Genomic DNA, 20678 nt, shown 5'->3' with positions numbered 1-20678 from the left:
TATTCATCCCTAGGCCAGATTGCTGTGAATCAGTAAGATCCATGCAGGTGCAGAGTTTGAATTCTAGAAGTAGATGTGATTTCAGACACATATTAATGTGGTATTGCTACTGTGGGAAAATATTTCATATTTTTGAGAATTTGTAAAATCCCTTTTACTGTGTCAGTTGCCAGTATACTGGGAAAGTCGCCACAATACACAAAAAGTATACAGCTGTACAGAAATTGGCAGGAGCAAAAATACATGAGAGTACAAAGTGGGGGGGGGGAGATTTGAGAGAACTAAATATAGCTGAGTGGGTGGGCACTTGGGAGGACCATCAGTAAAGGGGCCTGCTGAATGCAACCCTTTGGAACCCAAACCTGAGAGTTGGTTCTGAAATTTCCTTCTAATATGTGCAGACTTGATCCAGATATCAGATCTGGATTTGCCATACATGAGTGAGTGAGTGAGCGAGTGTGCCATCTCCTGCACTCTGCTCACTTCTGCTTTTAACCAATAACCTATCATCGGCCTGGTTGTAGGTTGTGAGTGTATTGTACAAATCTGGAGCACTGGTTTGTTTAGGGGCTCAACAATCAAGCGGCTAACCCATGGTCTGCTGTTGGGTTATCCACTGGGTTGTTTAGCCCCTAACAACCCAGCGCTCCAGATTCACGACCTACAACCCAGCCGATTGTAGCTGCTGATTAAAAGCGGAAATGGTGCCCGCTCATTCTCCCCCATCCCCGTCAACTGGTGAGTTAAATAACCCACAAATTGGCATTACGTGCGGACTGGACCACTGAGGTAGAAAGTCTGGATCTGGGGTGACGATTTCAGTACAGGTGAGTGTTCACCAGACAGAACACTTCTTCCAAAAATAAAAACCTCCGTCAAAAAGCATGCATAGCCTAGACTTTTCTCTGTTGTGCTACTTGTCTGTGTACAGGGAGGGTGGCGGTGGTTGGAAAAACGTTCAGTCACGTGTACCCTCAGCTGCAGATTGAAGTGATGCAGCCCAGATAACTGCATGACCAGCTCAGTGAGGAATTCTAGGCCTTAGAGCAGGAGTGGACAATACAAACCTCCTCGGACTGCCTGTGACCCCCACTTCATGACCGCTTTGGCAGGTCCCGGGCCTCTGCATTTGCCACTGTGGAGGCGGTCGTGCAAGGAAACAAGGCGTGCCAGGAACACACGCTGCGTTTGGAAGCAGCACCACGCTCCCAGGAACATGATTCTACTCACAAACAAGGGATCCACTCCCTGCACAACTTGTTTCCTTGCAAAGTCACAGCAGCAAGTGTGGCAGAGTGCAGCCCCCAGGGGGGTTTGGAGGAGGGCAATCCAGTCCTGACCCTGACCTTAGAGTTGCCCTCTCCTGCCTTAGAGCAACTGACAGTGGAGAATGCAGCGTCTACCATCCTGCGTAAAAACCATCGTGCTGTGGATGGAGTGCTGGTTGTTATACCATAATAAACTTACTCAATTCAATTCAATTCAATCGTACTGTGGAAGCTGCCCAAGAGGCTTTCATTCTTCCATCTAGCCTTAGAGTTACTGTCACTTTGGTTAGAACAAGATGGGAACATGCAGAGTAGCCTCCATAAGCAGGCTGGGAGCTCTATGCTCTGGTCTATTCCCCGGTCTAGATAACTCCACAGCAGCTGCAAGCAACACCTCCTTCATGCCGGAGGAACTTCACTCAGTTAAGTGTTTACAAGGCCGTAATGCTATTATAGTCTCTTTAAGAAGTGTGTTTCTACAATCATTTTCTTTCTAGCACAGCTGGAAAGAAATATACCTCTTCCAAAAACTGAGGAATTAGATTTCCCCCAAAAGTCCATGTTGTGCAGGGTGGGCAACCTGTTGCTCTTCAGGTGTTTTCGACTACGACTCCTATCATCCCCCAGTCAACATGGCCAATGGGCAGGGATTATGGCAGCTGTAATCCAAAACATCTAGAAGGCACCAGGTATGTAATGGGTAACGCACTGCAATCTAACTGTGTATGAATAGGGGGAGTGGGGGAATCCATGCTTCATCTTATTTACATTTAAAGGAAGCAAAACAGGACCAATCTTTTAACTTTCCCTCTATTTGGGGCTGAATAGAGGGAGTCCATTTAATGGCCTGGTCTCATTTACCTCCCTCCCCACCATCCCAAAATCTTTTTTTTGGTGTGTGTATGAATCTCAAACTATAAGGAGAAAGCATCTACAAAGGTTATGCGTATTGTGGGGGGGGGGGAGATGGAGGGAGCTTCCATGTGTTATAAGATATGGGAAGAAAATAGTGTTTGCAACTGCTCATGAGGAATATATTATATCTGTACTAATTCTAAAGGAATAACTAAGCAGTTGGCCCAGCATCATGGATAATATGGAAAAGGCCCAGGGATTTGAAGTTGGGGGATCAACAGTACACCTGGCAATTTGCCTATTAACACAGTCTGCTAATAAGAGTCAAATTGTACTACACTATTTTGGGATGGCGTCCAAGCACATGATTAACTGAACCAAGTCAGATTTCCACAAAAAACAAGTTTTGCATACCTAAATAAAATTTCCTGGGAAGAACCCAAAACTAGTCTTCTCTTTAAGGGAATTCCTCAAACACTTAAATTTGGCAGGTCAGCACAATGGATCCAGGCGGTATCAGAAGTTACTGGACCACCCGGAATGCAAGAAAGCCTCTTGTTAAACAATTGCCCTCAACTACTTGCCACTATGGAAGCAGAGAAGCAACTTAACTATTTCTAAAATCTTTGTCCCCACTCTCTCGAATGTTATGTGCTTTCTATTTTATTTGAGAAGTTTTAGCCAGCAACACTGTGTTCTTAATTAAACCGCCCAGAGAGCTTTGGCTATGGGGAGGTATATAAATGTAAATAATAATAATAATAATAATAATAATAATAATAATAATAATAATAATAATAATTCTTACAAGATGCTTGCTGGGGACTAAAGACGCCCTGATGCAAAGGGATTCAAAAAAGGCCAGGTTACACTTGATTCTGACAATCCATAATTTTTCTCTCCCATTGCGCCTAAAAAATACTTTTTAAATGGCATCAATGCATTGTATATTTAATGCATTAAAAGAGCTAATCAGTTTCTCTTCACATTAGAAGTGGGGGGAAACGTGGCTCAGATTGCATCTTTCCCTGTTCCCCATTAGCAATAGCTGCTCACAACCGTGACTGTGTGTGCGTGTGTGTGTGTTTGTGTGCATGCTTCATGGAGATTTGCCAAACCAGCCCTAAGCACCTTTTGAAAAACCTTTTTTTTAAATTATTTTTGGCAGCCGTGCATACAAGAGAGGGGAGCTAGGTAACAGTCTTTTTAGAATTTTAATTTAATTCGCTGATTTATTTTCTATTATTGTTTTAAAAAGAATGATCTGATTGAAGCTGCTGAGACTGAGCAGGATGCAAATTTTAAAGACTGAATGCTGGAATGTCAATAGATATAATAAGAACTATCTGCAGTATCTGGTTGAGCTTTTATATTGTATTTTATATTATGGTTTTATACTGTTGTTTTATACTTTGAATGGTTTTAATTTTTGTGAACCGCCCAGAGAGCTCCGGCTATTGGGCGGTATAGAAATGTAATAAATAAATAAATAAAATAAATTAAGTTATGCCATAACGGCAAAACTTTTCATCAGAGATTTCTTACTTATATACAATTGTGACACTTGAAAATCCAGATATCTTCCAGAGAAGCTAGATAGGTTATCTTCTCCACAGTCAGTTTTCTACTGGCAGTAATGGGAAAATCAAACACCAGATTTTTTTATTGTTGAGCCATGGGCAAACTACACCTCCACACTTCAAAACACTGCTCTTCAATGGATTTTTAGCAAATGTTGCATTGCAGGAGAGTTACAACTTTAGTAAAAAATAAAAACCAATTTTAATTCCCCCCTCCCAAATGAAAGTAAGACCTTCTAAATTTCTAAATTTTTCATTGGGATTAGGAGATCAAATTCATTTATCCACAATTTTCTAAAACCCTGGGTACTTGCCCTTTAAAAATCCAAAATATTCACAGGGAAGAATGTATAGTTGCTTGGACTGAATTTTTTTAAAACACATATTTCCAAAGGATTTTAGAAATGTTTAACCCTCATGACCCCAAAAGAGTTCAAAATAATGACACCTAATTTCAGAAGGGAAGCTGCTAGCCTGTTGCAGCAAACACAACATAGAGAGACTTGTAGCATCTTAAAAGCTAAGAAATTTATTGTAGCATTGTAGTTCAATTAACTAGAGCCTACTTCATGCATCTCACAAAGCAAACTCTGGCCAGAAAAACTTATGCCACAATGGCCTGGTTCACACATAATGCTAACCCATAGTTTATCTAACTCATGGTTAAACCATGGTATGTTGTCCTACCCAAGGTTTGACTGGCAGACAACTGAACAAATGTGGTTTGTTTACTCAATCCCTGGGTTGTTTGTTTCCCGCCTCTTTATCCCGTTCCCTCCTTGTATCCCAAATATCTTTGTGACCGTTTTTGTTTCGTTTTTTAATCCCTCTTGCCCACCACCTCTGTAGCTTGGCAAACCAACTCATGAACAGTCTAGAGTTCTGGGTTCACATGTAAAGACAACCCAAACTTTAAACAATCCAAAGTTCAAAACCCAGAAACAAACCACAGGTTGTTTGCAGTTAACAAATCACGGTTTGATAGCATGGCTGGGTTCACACATTATGTCAACCCAGAATTCCTCAACTCATGGGTTACAGAAATGTTGGTTTATTGTTATGTACGAACCAGGTCAATAGGTTTGTAAGTCTTGGAAGGCTGTTGTGTTCTTCCTTAAACTGCACTAGTGTATTTCACGGCTGGGATACCAAACCCATGGGCATGCCCAGTGGAATTTATGACTTTTTCCTTTGAACAGCAGATCCCCATACCGTATCATAGATTGCTTTTGGAAACTCCCCTCCAATTCACAAGAGTTTTGCCATGCAGCCCCTGTGGGCCCAACAAAGGCCTCCTTGAGCCTTTGTCATGCAGGTCTTTAGATCCAGGCCCGTGCCCTGCTAAAATAAAGGAAACGGCTCTTCTGTGTTGCTTCAAATCACCTTCCCATTATCCTTTTTTCTTTTTCTTTTTTTAATTCGAGACTTTGAGTCAATTAAAGTTAATGGTATAAAATGAAACACTGCATGTCCAAGGTATCAGGATCTAAATGGCCCCAACATTGGCAGAAGCCATTTAATCCAATAGTTATGTCAATGAAGCAGTTTAGGAGGAGGAGGTGTTCATCATTTTTAAAATTCATGTCACTAGAAAGCTGAAAGGAAGCACACAAATAAGGGATCAGGGATCATCACAGATTCTAGATACCAACCTTGCATAGTTGTACCCTTGTACTCTGAACAATCATACAATTTCATACTTTTTCTTTTCAACTGGAATCACTGTCAAACAAACCCTGTTTTTAAAGTTATGATTTCATTGGGGTCCCAACTCCAAGCTCTTTTTACAAGCACAGGAGGACTGAAAAATGTCTCTCCAGAAAAGAGAGGCAGGGTTACCAGTATGAAACAAAGGTACAAGCGCATGCACCGAGTGCTAAAGGCATGCCTCCAAAATCTAACTATATCAGGAGGGGAAGGGGTCGGATTTAAAGTTTTTCCCTCCCATATAGAGAAAAAAAGGTGCCCAAGAGCATATCGTACTGAAACATTACTGGTTGCATTATCCTGTCAATGAACAACATCTTATTGTAATACAGTTTTATATTACTGCACTTGTGGGCAAGTAACTTTGGCTGGGTAAATTGGCCAAGAGGAGTAGTTTCCTAGGCTAGAAACAGGCATGTTTACTTCCCCTCTCACCCCAGCAGTTTAAACACACTCTGGGAGGATGAGCAAAAAGTAAAAGACAATAATCCTCCTCTTCGCCCCTCCCATTTTTGCACTCTGCTGTGTTTTCACCTCCAAAAAAGCATAACAGCTAAGGTAGAATTCTCGTCTTTAAACATACTCTGATCATCCGGCTTGAAAAAAGGAGTATGAGGGGTCATATTACTAAACCACTGAGGAGAAATGCAACGCTCAAAGTGTTTGTTTTTAATACTTGTATTTATTCGCTTGTAACAGAACCAGGTAGGCTGCTCTATTCTGATAACAGGGCAGGATTAGTGGCTAAACAAAATTCTCCTACATTCTGTTTAAGTAGTCCTAATGGAGGAAGTGATTTGCAAATATTGAAACTCTGCTTTATTCAGCTTGTTCTAAGGCAGCCTTCCTCAACCTGGGGCGCTCCAGATGTGTTGGACTGCATCATCTGGAGCGCCCCAGGTTGAGGAAGGCTGTTCTAAGGCCTATGCCCTGATCCAGATACCTCTCCTGGGCACAGGAATGCTGATGTGCAAACACTGCTCCTATAGCCATACAGGAGAACAAAGGAATAACACAGAGATCTTTTGCCTCCGTTGAAATAAATGGAGCCACCACTGTGTACAAAAGAGTTCCCTGTGCACAGCTGAGGCATGCAACGCTCTGTACTGACGTGGCATGCAATAGCTTCTTCTCCGGGAACTCAGTAAGTTATTTTGCATATACGATATTTATTTATGCTTTGATACTTTCCTATTTCTCAACTCTGTATTTTAGAGCATTTTCTTAAATCCACACTGCTACAAATCTTAAATCGACTCGAGAGCTGCTGGTTCTCAGGGCTCTTTTTAAATCATTCTACCCGGACAACGCCCTTACTGAAACAGGTCGGACTCCAAGATCAAAGTCGAGATCCTTATAACACTAAAACACATTTTTAAAAAGCATGGCGAGAGAATGAAGTTGCGTGAAGACGCAGCTTCAGACTCAATACAGTTTAAAACAATGTTTTTCAAAACATACCTCTATATCTTGTATTATCTTTGGGTACAGTGACCTGTAAAATGAATTAGGAGGGCCATCTGTGGGTCTGTTTTTAAACAGGTACTGATCCCTATAATAACAAAAAAGAGAGCGGTGAAAGTTTGTGTTTAGAAACAAAAATCCTTGCAAAATGCACTAAGGATAAGACGCAGCAGCAGCAGCAGCAGCCATTAAACTTGCTTACTTGGCACATCATTTGCTGCAATGCCAAGAACCAACTAGGAGCGGAGGGAGTGTGCCCAGTTATCCATGCCTACCTTCCGTGGAGTCCGGCCCTCCTGCTCACGACCTGGAGGCAGAGTCAACGGCTGCAGTTCCAACTCTCCCTCCAGGGTAAGACCATGTGTGTGACTGCGGCGGAGTTCGGGCCTGCAGAGCTGGGGGTGCTGCTTCGCCTCCCATTTTGCTTTTCCTTCCGGCTCAAGCTCTGCTTCCATAGCGAGAGCAAGGGAGAAGGGAAGGGGAACGGAGCCCCGGGCGGGGGGCGGGGGGGTGGGGGGGCTGTGCCCCACATAGTCCCTCCCATAACTTGGAGAGTGTGCAAAGGTATGACTGTTATTTTGGTGGGACCAGCTCCAACATTCGTGCTGCCGACTAGACACAATGTCCACATTGAGCTGAAGATAGGCCCCCACCTAACAGAAATGCACACTTGAGGCTGTTGGCAGAGCTGCTATTTACAGTTATTTATTGGCAGCATGGTAAGAGAGCCAAGGCTAAAGACTGAAAGGGGAATTGGAGTACGCAAGCATAGCTTTTTAAGTAATATTTGCCATAGCCTTGTCCATCCTTCCCCCAACCTGGTGCCCTCCACATACATTCGACGGCAATTCCCATAATTCCCGGTCAGTGCCCATGCTGGCTGGGAATTATGGGAGTCGCAGTCCAACACATCTGGAGGGCCCCAGGTTGGGGAAGGATGGACTGCTCTTCCTACTGCGAGTTCAAGTTGATCCCAGTTAGTGACTAATCCAACCAGATGTACCCAGTGTATTTTAGGAGTATTTATGTTTTAAAGGAGGACGAAGGTGTGCAAGTTGTGCACAGATACCTACCAGCCCCTTCTTTCCGACAGCCCCTTCCAGAGCGGATCAGTTCGTACCATCCTCTCAATAAGCTTCTTCCATAGCATGCCTTCCGAAATAACTCGCTGCCATTCCTTACAAACGAGCTCCGCTGCACAGAGTGACCTGGCATCAAGGTAGGATAGGATGTTTTCTGCTATGTGATCTAAGCCTTGTTCTACCAAACAAGAGAAGAAGAATACAACTGTCAGTCTTTCCACAGCAAACCACTCTCCGACCTGCAAAAAGTATTCCACATCATGAAGCTGTATTGCGCCTGGGAACTGGGCGGGGGGAATACTACAGCTTTAACCTTGTCCAGGTATTTTTGTACAGCCTCGTATTGTGCCATTGTAGATAAATACCACGAAACACTATGCATAAAACATACTTACAGAGGACTATGATTCCATATGGCAATCTAAAGTCATCCATTGCTTCTTTTTAATTTTGTTTTAACTGTTTTTATTCTGTTTTTATTTTCATTTTACCTTGTACACCGCTCTGAAATTTTTCAATGGGGAGCGGTATATAAATATTCTAAATAAATAAATAATAATAAATAATCCAAATGAAGAGCTAAAGGAACTGTTTGGCCTCTGAATGAAAAAGTACTGACAGATCCAAATAATGTTATCTGAAATAAATGCCTAGACTGGGAAACAGAGAGCTACCTTAAGCATGTCCAAAGGCTTGCTTGCACCCAGTGAAGTTTTTCTTCTTTTATTTCTTTTCTGGGGACAGAGCCCCTCCCATCAAAAAACTGCTTTTGAAAGTGGGTTGCGGTATAGCTAGGGGCCTGCTGTCCCAGTCCAAAGCTCCCCTCTTCTCACCCACCCCACTCCCAGGCATTTCTGGTTTATGCACCCTGGTTATCACGCCTCTAAATCAAAGGCAAAGACCTTAAAGTAGGAACTGGATCAGGTCAGCATCTACATGCAAGTGCAAGTATAAGGACCCTTTTTCAGAATATGTTTAAAGTCACTGAACAACCACACAATCCGCATTTGCTGGTCTTTTCTTACATGTCTAACCTTTGGCCAAGTGTTTAGCCCATGAATTCACTTGCCTTGTGGATTTCATGAAAGTGTCAAAAAGGTTGAATTGACCAGCATTGATTTTGCCCCTCCATCCACCCAGGGAACCAACTGGGATTTTCTTAGCTTTTCAGACTTTGTTACCAGTTATTTAAAAGAGCAGAGCTTTTGGGCTGTGTGTCTTTTAGCTGCTCAGACCAGTTAAACAGCAAACTGAAATCTAACCTCAACTGTAGAACACAGATCCAAATCTTTAAAAAAAAAAAAAAACACCGCTTTCCCATGTCTTATACATCACTAGAATAAACCTTGGGGGTAGCCCCCAACCGTTGTTCCAAAAAGGGGTCTTGTGATAAATAACTTGGGTCAGGGAGGCACCATAGTCTTCTCCACTAGAATATGGGGGACAACTTCCCAAGAAGATATTTTCAGCTGTTACTGCTATTTGATTAAGCACTTAGAACCAAGTTAGACAACTCTCTGAAAAAATAGCTTGCAATGCAATGACCGTACTTATCAGTACTTAAGTGTCCAGAATTTAGCTTGCTTCTTTATTTCCGCTTATTCTGAGATTATTTAATGGATCTCTTTTAGGGGATCTGAAGCTGTATTATACAAAAGATGTCTTCAGCCAAATTGACTGTTTTCCTCTCTTTTTATCCAGTCATATATGTAAATGACCCTCTAGCCCTGGGGGGGGGTGTCTTTATAACATAAACTGTGCCCTTTGGGATATCCTCTTCCAAAATATGGAGGATTCGAGTCATAGCCCACTTGTTGCAAACTGCAATGTGTCAAATAAATTTGAGGCCCAAATAAAAAAATAAAACCTCAGAGAAGACAGCTGTATAAAAAGTATGATATATTTATTTGGTACAAATTTCTGGGGTAACAGTCTTCCTATACCCTTCCTGAGAAAGTTGGGAGTATTCCCCAGATCAGAGATTTTTGTTTTGTGTTTTGCATCCTTTGCTGGGTACTGATTTTGGGATGCCATCTGCAACATGAACACAATATCTGGTGCTACCATCTTGAACTAGACAATCCCCTCCTTAGAAATTCAACAAGCACAAGCCTAGCAACCGATGTTATGCACATTCTACGCCAGCGTAGGAAAACCACCACATAATTTGGCACTGGCTGCAGAATTCAGTAGCTTGAGAATCTCTCCTTTGATGTTTAGAAAAATGTCAAGCCCTTAGGACTGCAGACAGACAGACTTGGGAAGGTGTGGATAATGCCCCTCTGGAAGCCAGAGAAGAAGCAGAGAAGGGTCCCCAGTGGTCAGTAACGGAGCTTCTGATCTATGCCCAGCTTTTGTACCTCGCCATGCTTAAAAACAGAATAAATCCTGAAGAACATATGCATATTTGCTTAGTTTGTATAACTTGCCCACAACTTCTCTTGGCATAGAATGTTATGCACACACAACCCTGTCAATACTCTTTGAGCATCTGAAGAGAAAGTTTCAACAGGTGGTTCTGCCCACTCAGGAAGACATTAGAACATCTTTCCTCAACCTGTGTCTCTCCAGATGTTTTGGTCTACAATTCCCATCAACACTGGGTATTGCCCATGCTGGCCGGGGCTGATGGCACACAACATCTGGAGTGCCCCAGGCAGAGTGAGGCTGCATTATGATGTAAGCTGATAGTCCTTTCCAAAATTCTTGGAATCTACAGAGTGAGGCAGGATTTGTTTGCTAAACAAGAAGGAGCGCAAGTGAAGTCTGAACACAGAGCAGGCCCTCAAAATAGTAGAGTTAGCTTTTTCACGATGGTTGGCCTTAGTTAAGAGGCTAGAATATGTAACAGCAGGAAGGGCTAGAACATGGTCCTGGAAACCAGATGAGTCTTTGTAGAGTTTAAAACCGCAATAGAGGAACTCAGATTCACTACCTAGGGAAAGTTCAAGGCATCCAAAACCTGAATATGGAAGTCCTAATTAAATGTGGCTAATTCTGAGGAAAAGAATTAGTTGAAGGATTCGTTGAATGACATTTCCGTGTTACACTTTCAAACATGAGTGTGATTTAGCTGAGCACTTCCATGACAGGAAGGAGTAACATAAGGAACAGCCTACTACAGCTATAAGCAGTAAGGCCTTATGTTTCCTAATTTTGACTCAAGTACTGCACTCTTGCACAATGTATAGTTCTGCGGCAGTGGAAATCAAAGGGCAAAGCTTCCCCCCGAACATCAATGGAAGAAGAAAGCAAAAGTGCCAACCACAAAAGCTATTTGTATTTTAGTGTGCCAGCGGCATGTAACCAGTACAAGTTTCCATGGCGACTTTATTAGATGGAAAGACGGAAGTGGCAATAAGCTTTTGAGAGATGACAGAAAAATTTTAGAAATGTTAACAGCTTGTGCATTTCAAAAACAGTTTAATTTCCTTCAGACTTCACAAGCATCCTCTCTCTTGTGGTAAAGCAAAATTGGCATTAAGCAGGTCAAAACAATTCTATAATCCAAAGTTAATGGATGAAACTAAGACTTTATAATGGAAGCGAGCAGCAGGTCACTTTCCAATAGCAACAGTAGAGGTTCGAACACTTGGTTGCTTATATAGGCTGAGGCTGCAGTTTATGAGTAATCAGATCCCAAATTAAAATCCTAAATGCTTTACTTTCAACAATAATAGTACCTAAACACTTTAGTTTCTATGGCTCAGGGTACTCCAACCCATCTCCTATGGATCTGGGCCAGCAGTCATATCATATGAGATGTTACCTTCTCTAGCCAATAAGAAGCAAACCCGCCTGAATCCTGACAGGACACAACTAGGGGGCTTTATTTATCTCCACTTAACTCTCTGCACCTAGAAAGTTAGGGGTGTGATAGAAGTCAGACTGCATAAAAACACTGACCAGGGTCCAAAGGACCGTAGAACTGGTTCTGTGTATTCAATGGAGCTCTGAACTTTGGTTTCTCAGGTACCAGTGAGCCATGAAATATAACAAACTGCTCTGAAGTCCAGGAGGGTTTCCAAAGCACTGCATGACAGGGCACGGGCATTTTCTCTTCCAAGTTTGTTTTTTGTTACGTCCCATTGGGCTCAACAGAATCCTTGGGGACTCCTCGAGGAGCTCTTTGTGAAGTCTGTTGCCACTGCCTTTAGTCACCTCTGTTGCCCTCCTCTCAGCGGTTTTGACATGATACATTTGAGTATTAAGGAGTGGGCCTTGGGGGTTAATGTTTAAAAATTATTACTGATTATAGTAAATATGCTCAGAAGATAAGTGATGGTCCAGAGAAGCAATGGTCAACTTGAGAAGAGAACCGCCCTGGCCAAGCTGCCGGGGGGGGGGGGGGCTCCATCAGCCTCTGCATGCCCGATTCTGTCCTGGCTCTGAGAAGTGGGCTGGATGTTGGTACAGTGTCTCTGCCAGGTCAACAGCAGTGCCATGTGCTCTGCTTTTGTCCTCCATCATATAAGTTCAAGCCAAAATCACCTGGGGAGTGACATTGCACTGGCCAAAAGCAGCATGCGAAGCTCCGCTTCAGACTTGGCAGATATTCTGTGCCAAGCAACAGCAAGCTCCAGAGGTCCATTTCATGCAGGGAGGGAGCTTGCCAGGACAGAAGCAGTGGGCAAGCTCCGGCCATGATATTTTGGGCCTGGGTAGCACGTTTTCTTGCGGTAATTTGCTCAGGTGTAGGGCAAAGCAGCCCACGAGAACCAAGTACTACTTTCTGGCATCGTCTTCTAGCGTAGATCAGCGCTGTGCTTTTTGGAGTGGTTGGCTGGAAAGGGGCAGGCAGCTCTCGCTGCTTGAAAGTGTAAATTAACATTTGTAGCCATCTTGGTCAGCTAAATATGCATTTGATCAAAAGGTGATATGCTCCTAGAACATACACACATATGCACGCACACTTTGCAACCTCTCTTTATGTTCATGTTTGACTTCCTTTCTTCACGCCAGACAACTACAAATATTCTATCACATCTAATTAATTAGCCCCTTTATGCTAGAAGTCGTGGACGGGCCTGTTCTGGATGGGCTCACATACCGCCCCCCTCCCCAAGATCACATTCATTGCTTGTGCATGCTCCTGGATCTAATTTTCCTAAATTCACAGGTGTGACCATAGCCAGGAGTGTGTGTTTTCAGCTGTGGCAGATAAGCCAGCAGTATTCTTTCATGGGAAGGAGAGAGATCTCTCACTTGCATACCCTGGTCACCTCTTAGATCTGCTTCTTCAACGTACGGGATGTTGGGTCTCCCCTTGAAGAGTTTGGAAACCTCAATTGCTCCAGCATTCAGACAGATGTTAATTGCATGGAATGCAACACAACCATTTTTAAAGAGTTTAAGTGGTTATCATTTTGTGTTTCTGGGCTAAAGGTGCTGGCCCTATGCTTTGAAATCCTTATATAGCCTGAGCCTGGGATATCTGCGGGGGCATTTACTTGTACATGAATCTTGCTGTTCACGAAGGTCTAGCAGTTCCATCAAAGGTAAAGCTGACTTGAACAGCTAGTATAGCATTTTCAGTGGTGACCCAGCATGAATGTAATTTGCTGCTATCCAGCAATCTGCTATTCAGCAACCTGGAACGTTGAGGTATGCAGCAGGTACTTCGTCTAAACAACAGTTAATCTTTAGCATATTTGCATGTTGAGCATTTTATCTGGCTACATTTTAATTTTTCCTGTTTTGTATCAGTTCTCTTTATGGATTTTCATTCTGATTTTGCTCTGTTTTGGATTGTATAGCATTATATGGCTTTTCCAGTTCTGGAAACTTGTGAAAATTTAAATGTATGTTATAAATCCCTGAATAATGCAGTGCTCGTTATTAGGTATTAGTTAAATCGCTTCCTTTCCCTCTCCGTGTTTTATTTTAACTAAAGCACTTTAGACAAAATTTAGCAATTGATCTCCTGAGGAAAACAACCAATCACAAGAAATAAATGCTTGATGACTGATCTAGTGTGGTGATGGATCCCATGTGGAATAGAACTAAAGACTGCCTTTCAACAAGGAAGTCATTTTACTAAGATTAGCTATGAATCTATGTTTGTTGAATCACCATTTCCATGATCATCCATCTCTCTCTGTGTGTGTGTGTGTGAGAGAGAGAGAGAGAGAGAGAGAGAGAGACTATTTATTTGTTCTACTGTGAGAAGGGAACATGCATTGCTTTCTGGTCAAGTATCTGTAAACTGTTGGTAAAATGTCTGGCTTCTAGCATTTATCATCTTATCAGTAGAAGCCAGTATTCTGTTCCTAAAGTATGTCCTTTTTCCCAAATAAACCTTAACTTTGTTTATTACAATTATTTGTTTTAACCTATTATTATTATTATTATTATTTATTTATTTATATAGCACCATCAATGTACATGGTGCTGTACAGAGTAAAACAGTAAATAGCAAGACCCTGCCGCATAGGCTTACAATCTAATAAAATCATAGTAAAACAATAAGGAGGGGAAGAGAATGCCAACAGGCACAGGGTAGGGTAAGCAGGCACAGGGTAGGGTAAAACTAACAGTATAAAGTCCGCACAACATCAAGTTTTAAAAGCTTTAGGAAAAAGAAAAGTTTTTAGTTGAGCTTTAAAAGCTGCGATTGAACTTGTAGTTCTCAAATGTTCTGGAAGAGCGTTCCAGGCATAAGGGGCAGCAGAAGAAAATGGACGGAGCCGAGCAAGGGAAGTAGAGGCCCTTGGGCAGGCGAGAAACATGGCATCAGAGGAGCGAAGAGCACGAGCGGGGCAATAGTGTGAGAGGAGAGAGGAGAGATAGGAAGGAGCTAGACCGTGAAAAGCTTTGAAGGTTAACAGGAGAAGTTTATATTGGATTCTGAAGCGAACTGGAAGCCAATGAAGAGATTTCAGAAGCGGAGTAACATGGTCAGAGCGGCGAGCCAAGAAGATGATGCCCGAAACATATTACTTGATAAAAAGACAACTAAATAGCACAGATGAGAAGACACCAAAATTAGCCACATAGACCTCTAATTTTTTTTTTTTTAAAAAAAGTCCCATCCTTCTGGCTATAAAGAAAAGGATTGGTTTGGAACAGATGCTTCACACTGTTACTTTACTTTGATACACAGTAGCAAGTATGTTTGGTCACCCAGTGCTCTCTTTGGAAACATGATGCCAAACCCAAGAACTAATGAGCTAGCCTATGTGTAGCTGCTCTCCAATACCCAACAAGTGTCCTATCACAAAGTGCCCTTCCCTAAGCAGTGGAGCCTAGTAAAAAAAAAAAAGGTTGCGAAGGCACAGTTACAAAGCTGTAGCACTCCCCAACTTTCTAGCACAGTTCCTTTCTTGTGTTCCATGAAAACGTACACTGCAATTCGACTTCCAAAAACTAACCCAGCCCTAAGAGGATTTGGAGCCATCTAAACCCAACACCTGCAGGTCCAATTGCATCGTATGGACCATGTGACACTGCATCTTGCCTCGAGTCTGAAGCATACGCCTTCATCATAGCAAGCTAACCACAAACTAACTTGACAAGAACAGACTATGCAGACTAAACATTCTACCACCATTTGGGGGCAGGGGGAGGAGGACTTCATATCATAATTATCACTTTTTCCACTAAAAAGAAGCCAGAGACCACAAATATTTTCCATTTCTTGTGTATGTGGACAGGTGCAAAATCCAGAATGGATGGTAGCAACAGGGAGCTACTGAAGAATTCTTTAAGTTTATATGAGACTATCTTTTTCAGAACATTTTATTTTAATGTAGCATTAGCCAATTAAGGGATTAATTCAGAACAGCTGACAAAAATAAATTGCCAAGGCCCATTTACGTGTGTCATAATCAGGACTATGCAAACGAGAGAGAGAGAGAGAGAGAGAGAGTTTTTAAGACTGCACCAGAACATAAATCTTTCTATGCCAATTAGTACTCACTCGGAGTGCTAGTAATATAATACCACCCTTAAGATCGCAAAACTAACGAAGCGTGTCACGGAAAATGGAAACAGCTCTTCATACATAATGCACAATTTTGTATTACATACTGAGTTTCATGCATCCCAAAGGAATGACAGGCGTTTAATTGCTCAGTGAAGATAAACCAAACAAAACCTTTGTAGAAAGTATATTAAAAGGCAAAATACTTCCCCATCCCCCATTCAATTTTCAAAGTGTAACAAATATGATTAAAGATTCTAAAGATGGTCTAACATTTCCATTGAAAAAGCTGTCGGAGATAAATCATTTTGTTGGCTCAGAAAAGATGTAAGGACTACTGAATTGGTGTGGTCCATATATGTTAAAGGATCACACAATAAGAATACAGGTTTAGGCAAACTTTATCCCCATTCACCAATGGGAGCATAGTGAAGTGCTTCTATTCTAGTACTGGGTTGATAGTACAAGCCATTTGAACCAACAAGTATAGAATTCAGAGAGGGGAAAGACTTCAATCTGATATTGCTCAAATCATTACATCGTTCAAGTGTAGCAGGGAACGATCTTGGTGGCCTCCGTGGACAAAAAATACAGTCCGTTCAGGCCGCAGCTTCCATTCTCACAGTGGTTGATGGACACATTGACAGAAATCACAGACACAATCTATTATGCAGCACAAGTTAAAACAATTGAGATAAACAAACTGGTGAAGAGAAATGGTGTCCAAAAATAAATATGATGTATTACTTTATCTATGCAGACTAAAAACATACATGCAGAGACAACAGAGGGCACTACAATACAGTTGTGCAATAATTATATCCTGCAATACAAAGAATAACCACTACCCTATTCTTGGTTTTGCAAGATATTCTTGCACAATTGCATTGTGTTCTCCTCTATTGTCTCTGAATATATCTTGTTAGCTTGCCGAGAAAAAATAATATTATCGGATTTCTTTGGACATCATTTCTCTTCACCAGTTTGCTTATCCTAACTGTTTTAACTTATCTTGGTTTTGTGTTGGGATATATTTCCTGTTTTGTCTGGGTTCACTTGTCTGGGATTTTGTAACCTATTATGCAGCCCTCCTGCAAGAACGCACATGGGAACAAGCCGAGTAATGTATAGACAAGAAAACGTAATGTTTGAACCAGTCCTATGTTCAATTTCCTTAAAGGACTGGAAGGAAGAAGCTTTACCTATGGGTGAAAAACACTGTTTTAATTCTATCTTACTCAGCTATGGTGAATAAAATAGCATTTTTAGTGTCAATAGAGCCCAGTATACACAAATCAGTTTGCAGTTTTATAAGGTGTGCATGTTGTTTGTTTGTTTTTAGAAGAATAAGAAGGTCAGATTCAAGATTTTTCAAAGCTCATGATTATAAAGAAAAATGATATATTCCATACTGGCAGACCATATAACATGCATAAAACAAAGAAGGCTGTGAAGATGAAACTGTCAGGAATTAACAAATGTGTGGACAAAGCAAGGAGAAATCAAAGAGCAGTCATGGCAGTTCAGAAAAAAAAAAGATGTAATTAAAAGGAAAAGGCTGTTGAAGAACTGAGTATTGTGGAGAGCCTTGAAGGGGTAAGAAGGTTGCCTGACTGTTGGGAGATTTAGTTCCAGGTGATGGAAAGAAACCCATGAAAACAGAACTGGGAAAAAGGAGAATAATGGCAGATGAATTTATATGCAAGGGAGAGAAGAAGGAACAGCAAGAGAGAAGATAAGATAGAATAATGGAAAGTCTTACAAGAAAGAAACAGAAGCTTAACCCCTATGGACACCATAACAAGGAGCCAGTACATCACTATGGCCCTGTTCAGAAGACACCTTAGACCATGGCTTTAACCACAGTGAATAATAATAATAATAATAAAAAGCTTTATTCACCATGGTTAAAGCTGTAGTTTAAGGTGTCTTCTGAACAGGCCCTATGTGGACTGACCCTCTAGCACTGCTCAGTCCAAATTAATTTCTTCAACTCATCCCACCCTCACTCCTACGGAGTTCGTCTTCACTAAACCTTTTAGGAAGATACTTGAGACTCCCTCAGAGCACCTCCTGAAGATACGACATTGTAAGAACAAACTTCCCTATTTCCTCTCTCTTTATTTATTTATTTATTTATTTATTTATTTATTTATTTATTGCCTTTTTATACCGCCCAATAGCCGAAGCTCTCTTTCTTTAGAACATTCCTGTAGGTACACAGGAGTCCCAATAATTTGGGGGAAGGACAAGCAGATGTTTTGGATGGGCAAAGGAACTTGCTCAAGATCACAGATGGAATTTCTGGAAACTCAACTAAAGCTTGCCAACCTATTGCAAACCACGAGGCTCCCTTTCTGTCAGTGAATCTAGAACAGTGATGGTGAATTCTGCACTTAACAAATGTATGGGACATTTCCTTTAACAAGTTCTGAAACAAAACAACCAGAAAAGAACCCTAATGGAACTAAGCTTTAAAATAATGGACCAAGAGCACGAAAACCAAAATACTAGATTAGCTGAAAAAAGCAGGCATCTTGGTTTACATCTGAAGCAGTTTCTAACAACAGTTAGGAAACACAGCAGTGAATAAAATGCAGGGGCAGACTTTATATGCCAAATTTTGCATGTAGGTTTGAGTATAGAAAGATATTTAAGTTAAGTTTGTACTACAGATACAATCTCATTTAAAACATACACACATCCCAGTCTATATTTAAATGGAACAATACTGGCATCCAGTGGCCACTGCCATTATTCAGACAAAGATGATGTAAATGCTTCAAAATATGCAACATACTGACTCAGTTAGCAACTAATGAAAGATATTAGGTGACAGCAGAATGTGAAACCTATGTTTATATTTATTTTGTTAGATATTATGCAACTTACCTGGTAAAGCAGTGATGAAATCCCTTTGCAACATGGGCTTTAAGTAAGAATTAATATGTCCATGCTGATAGTGACACATTCGTGAAATAAGGTGTTCCACAAATTCAACTTGATCTGATTCAGACCACTGGTCAAAATATTTAATACACAAGTCTTTTTCCTTTTCGTAGTTTCCTTCAGATGGTCGTTTCCTTGAGACTATCACAGATGAAGTTCCATTGCTTATCTGTTTTTTTAGGAACAGAAAATACAAAATTAAGTATCAGCATATCAAACTTCACTTTAACTTTTAGAACAGTAGACAGATGTCTAGTGGCTTTATGCTGGTAGTCAAATGACAAAATTAAAGAACTTAGGATGCTATCGTTTGCATGTTTAGACAGAAAAAAGTCCTACAAAACTCAGCATGGCTGGCTGGAGAACGTTGTGAGTTGTAGGACTTTTTTCTGTCTAAACATGCATAGCCTGTGCCCTTAATTGTTCTCCAAGTATCTACTAAGTAGCCACTGCTGCACTTTCCCCCCTATTCTGGATTAGTTTTCCCATCCAACATTAATTTGTATACTACTTGATATGGTCTTTCTACATTTCATTTCCACTTGGGCACTATTATAATGTTTAGCATTTGAATTACCATCACTCAATTTATTCTTTTCTTCAGTCATAGGATAAACTGCTGCACTTCACACTAGCAGTAGTTTAAGATGAGGGCTTTTTGATGACAATTAAAACTGCTTACTTATTGCTGTGTTTATACAAAAAAGCAAAAAACATCTGGGTAAGCTTGTGGCCATTAACATTTACCACATAAGCAACGTACAAAGGTTCTGCAAGAGCTTGATCCAATTTCATACAACTAAGCTACCATAAGAGCTGCAGCTTGTCACAGAATGAATATGAGTGTTTTGAGAAAAGCTGACCCTGAACAGATTAGGTGAGTCACTAAATGAAACATCTAAGTACATATGGAAATTGCATTAAGTCAAACACCAGCCCATCATCCTAACTTGATGATTTGTAGTCTGTGCAATTTTTTCTAGTCTCTACAAGAGGATCTACAGGATCTACAAAACAAAATATTATCCAGCACAGGAGAGCTATTAGATTTATTTTTTACAGCAATTATATTGGTGCACTAAAAGTGGTGTGTCAGTATTATTTCCTAATCTTTGTTGAGAATTTCTATCATTGTAATCACAGCACCACCTAGTGACTGCAGAGAATTACGAGCACTGCTGCAAAAGGCATAACAGATACTCAACAATCTGTGAAGGTAAAGGGGACCCAGAATGTGACCTGGTTTACACACAAAGCTAATTGAGGGGTTAAACAACCCGTGAACTGGCAGCACAAGCAAGAGTGCTGCACTCACCACCTCCACTTTGCTACACAACTCAGGAACAATGAAACAACCCAGAGATTTAATCAAACAACAAGCCATAGATTCAAATTCTGGGTTATTTAAGTCTCAACAACCCAGAATGCCAAGTTTGGACATCACAACTGAAAACCCTGGATCAGGATGTTCCTGGGTTGTTAGCAAAGTGGGTGCAAAGAAGTTCTGTGTGGGTGGGAGGCTCGGCCCTGAAAACCCATGGTTTAAACACTGAAATTCAAGATCTACAGACAAAAGTCAAGGCACTATGTACAGAGACACTAGACAGTGTCATGAATTGCTTGACTCCCACAGAGAAATTAGGGATTAGCCCACTGGGGCTTCAGAAATTAAGCAAGAACTTTTACTAATTCTATCCAGTTTGGAACTTTCAGAAAATGACTCCTGGTATGTGTAAACATGAACCTTATGGCTACTCCCTGATCCAATGATACATTAAATAAATTCAGCTTTATAGAAATAGGTTATAGTGCTGCTGTGCAATTTACAGTTGCCTGGAATAAGTAGCCATTG

At 41.2% G+C, this 20678-nt stretch overlaps 1 protein-coding gene across 4 annotated transcripts in view; it reads right to left on the bottom strand.

The window, feature by feature from the left end:
- The window catches only part of FBXW11 (F-box and WD repeat domain containing 11), a 98437-nt gene that overhangs the window by 19575 nt on the left and 58184 nt on the right, over positions 1-20678 (bottom strand). For all 4 annotated transcript variants that reach the window (XM_063125283.1, XM_063125285.1, XM_063125282.1 and 1 more), the window contains 3 exons: positions 18770-18995; positions 7948-8134; positions 6872-6962 (listed from right to left, as the gene is read on the bottom strand). In XM_063125283.1, the coding sequence (XP_062981353.1) occupies positions 6872-6962; positions 7948-8134; positions 18770-18995 (504 nt within the window). The remainder of the gene's footprint in view (positions 1-6871; positions 6963-7947; positions 8135-18769; positions 18996-20678) is intronic.

Source organism: Elgaria multicarinata, chromosome 4 (genome assembly GCF_023053635.1).
Source record: "Elgaria multicarinata webbii isolate HBS135686 ecotype San Diego chromosome 4, rElgMul1.1.pri, whole genome shotgun sequence".
Lineage (NCBI taxonomy): Eukaryota > Metazoa > Chordata > Lepidosauria > Squamata > Anguidae > Elgaria > Elgaria multicarinata.
This window is presented reverse-complemented; position numbering and strand designations above follow the sequence as displayed.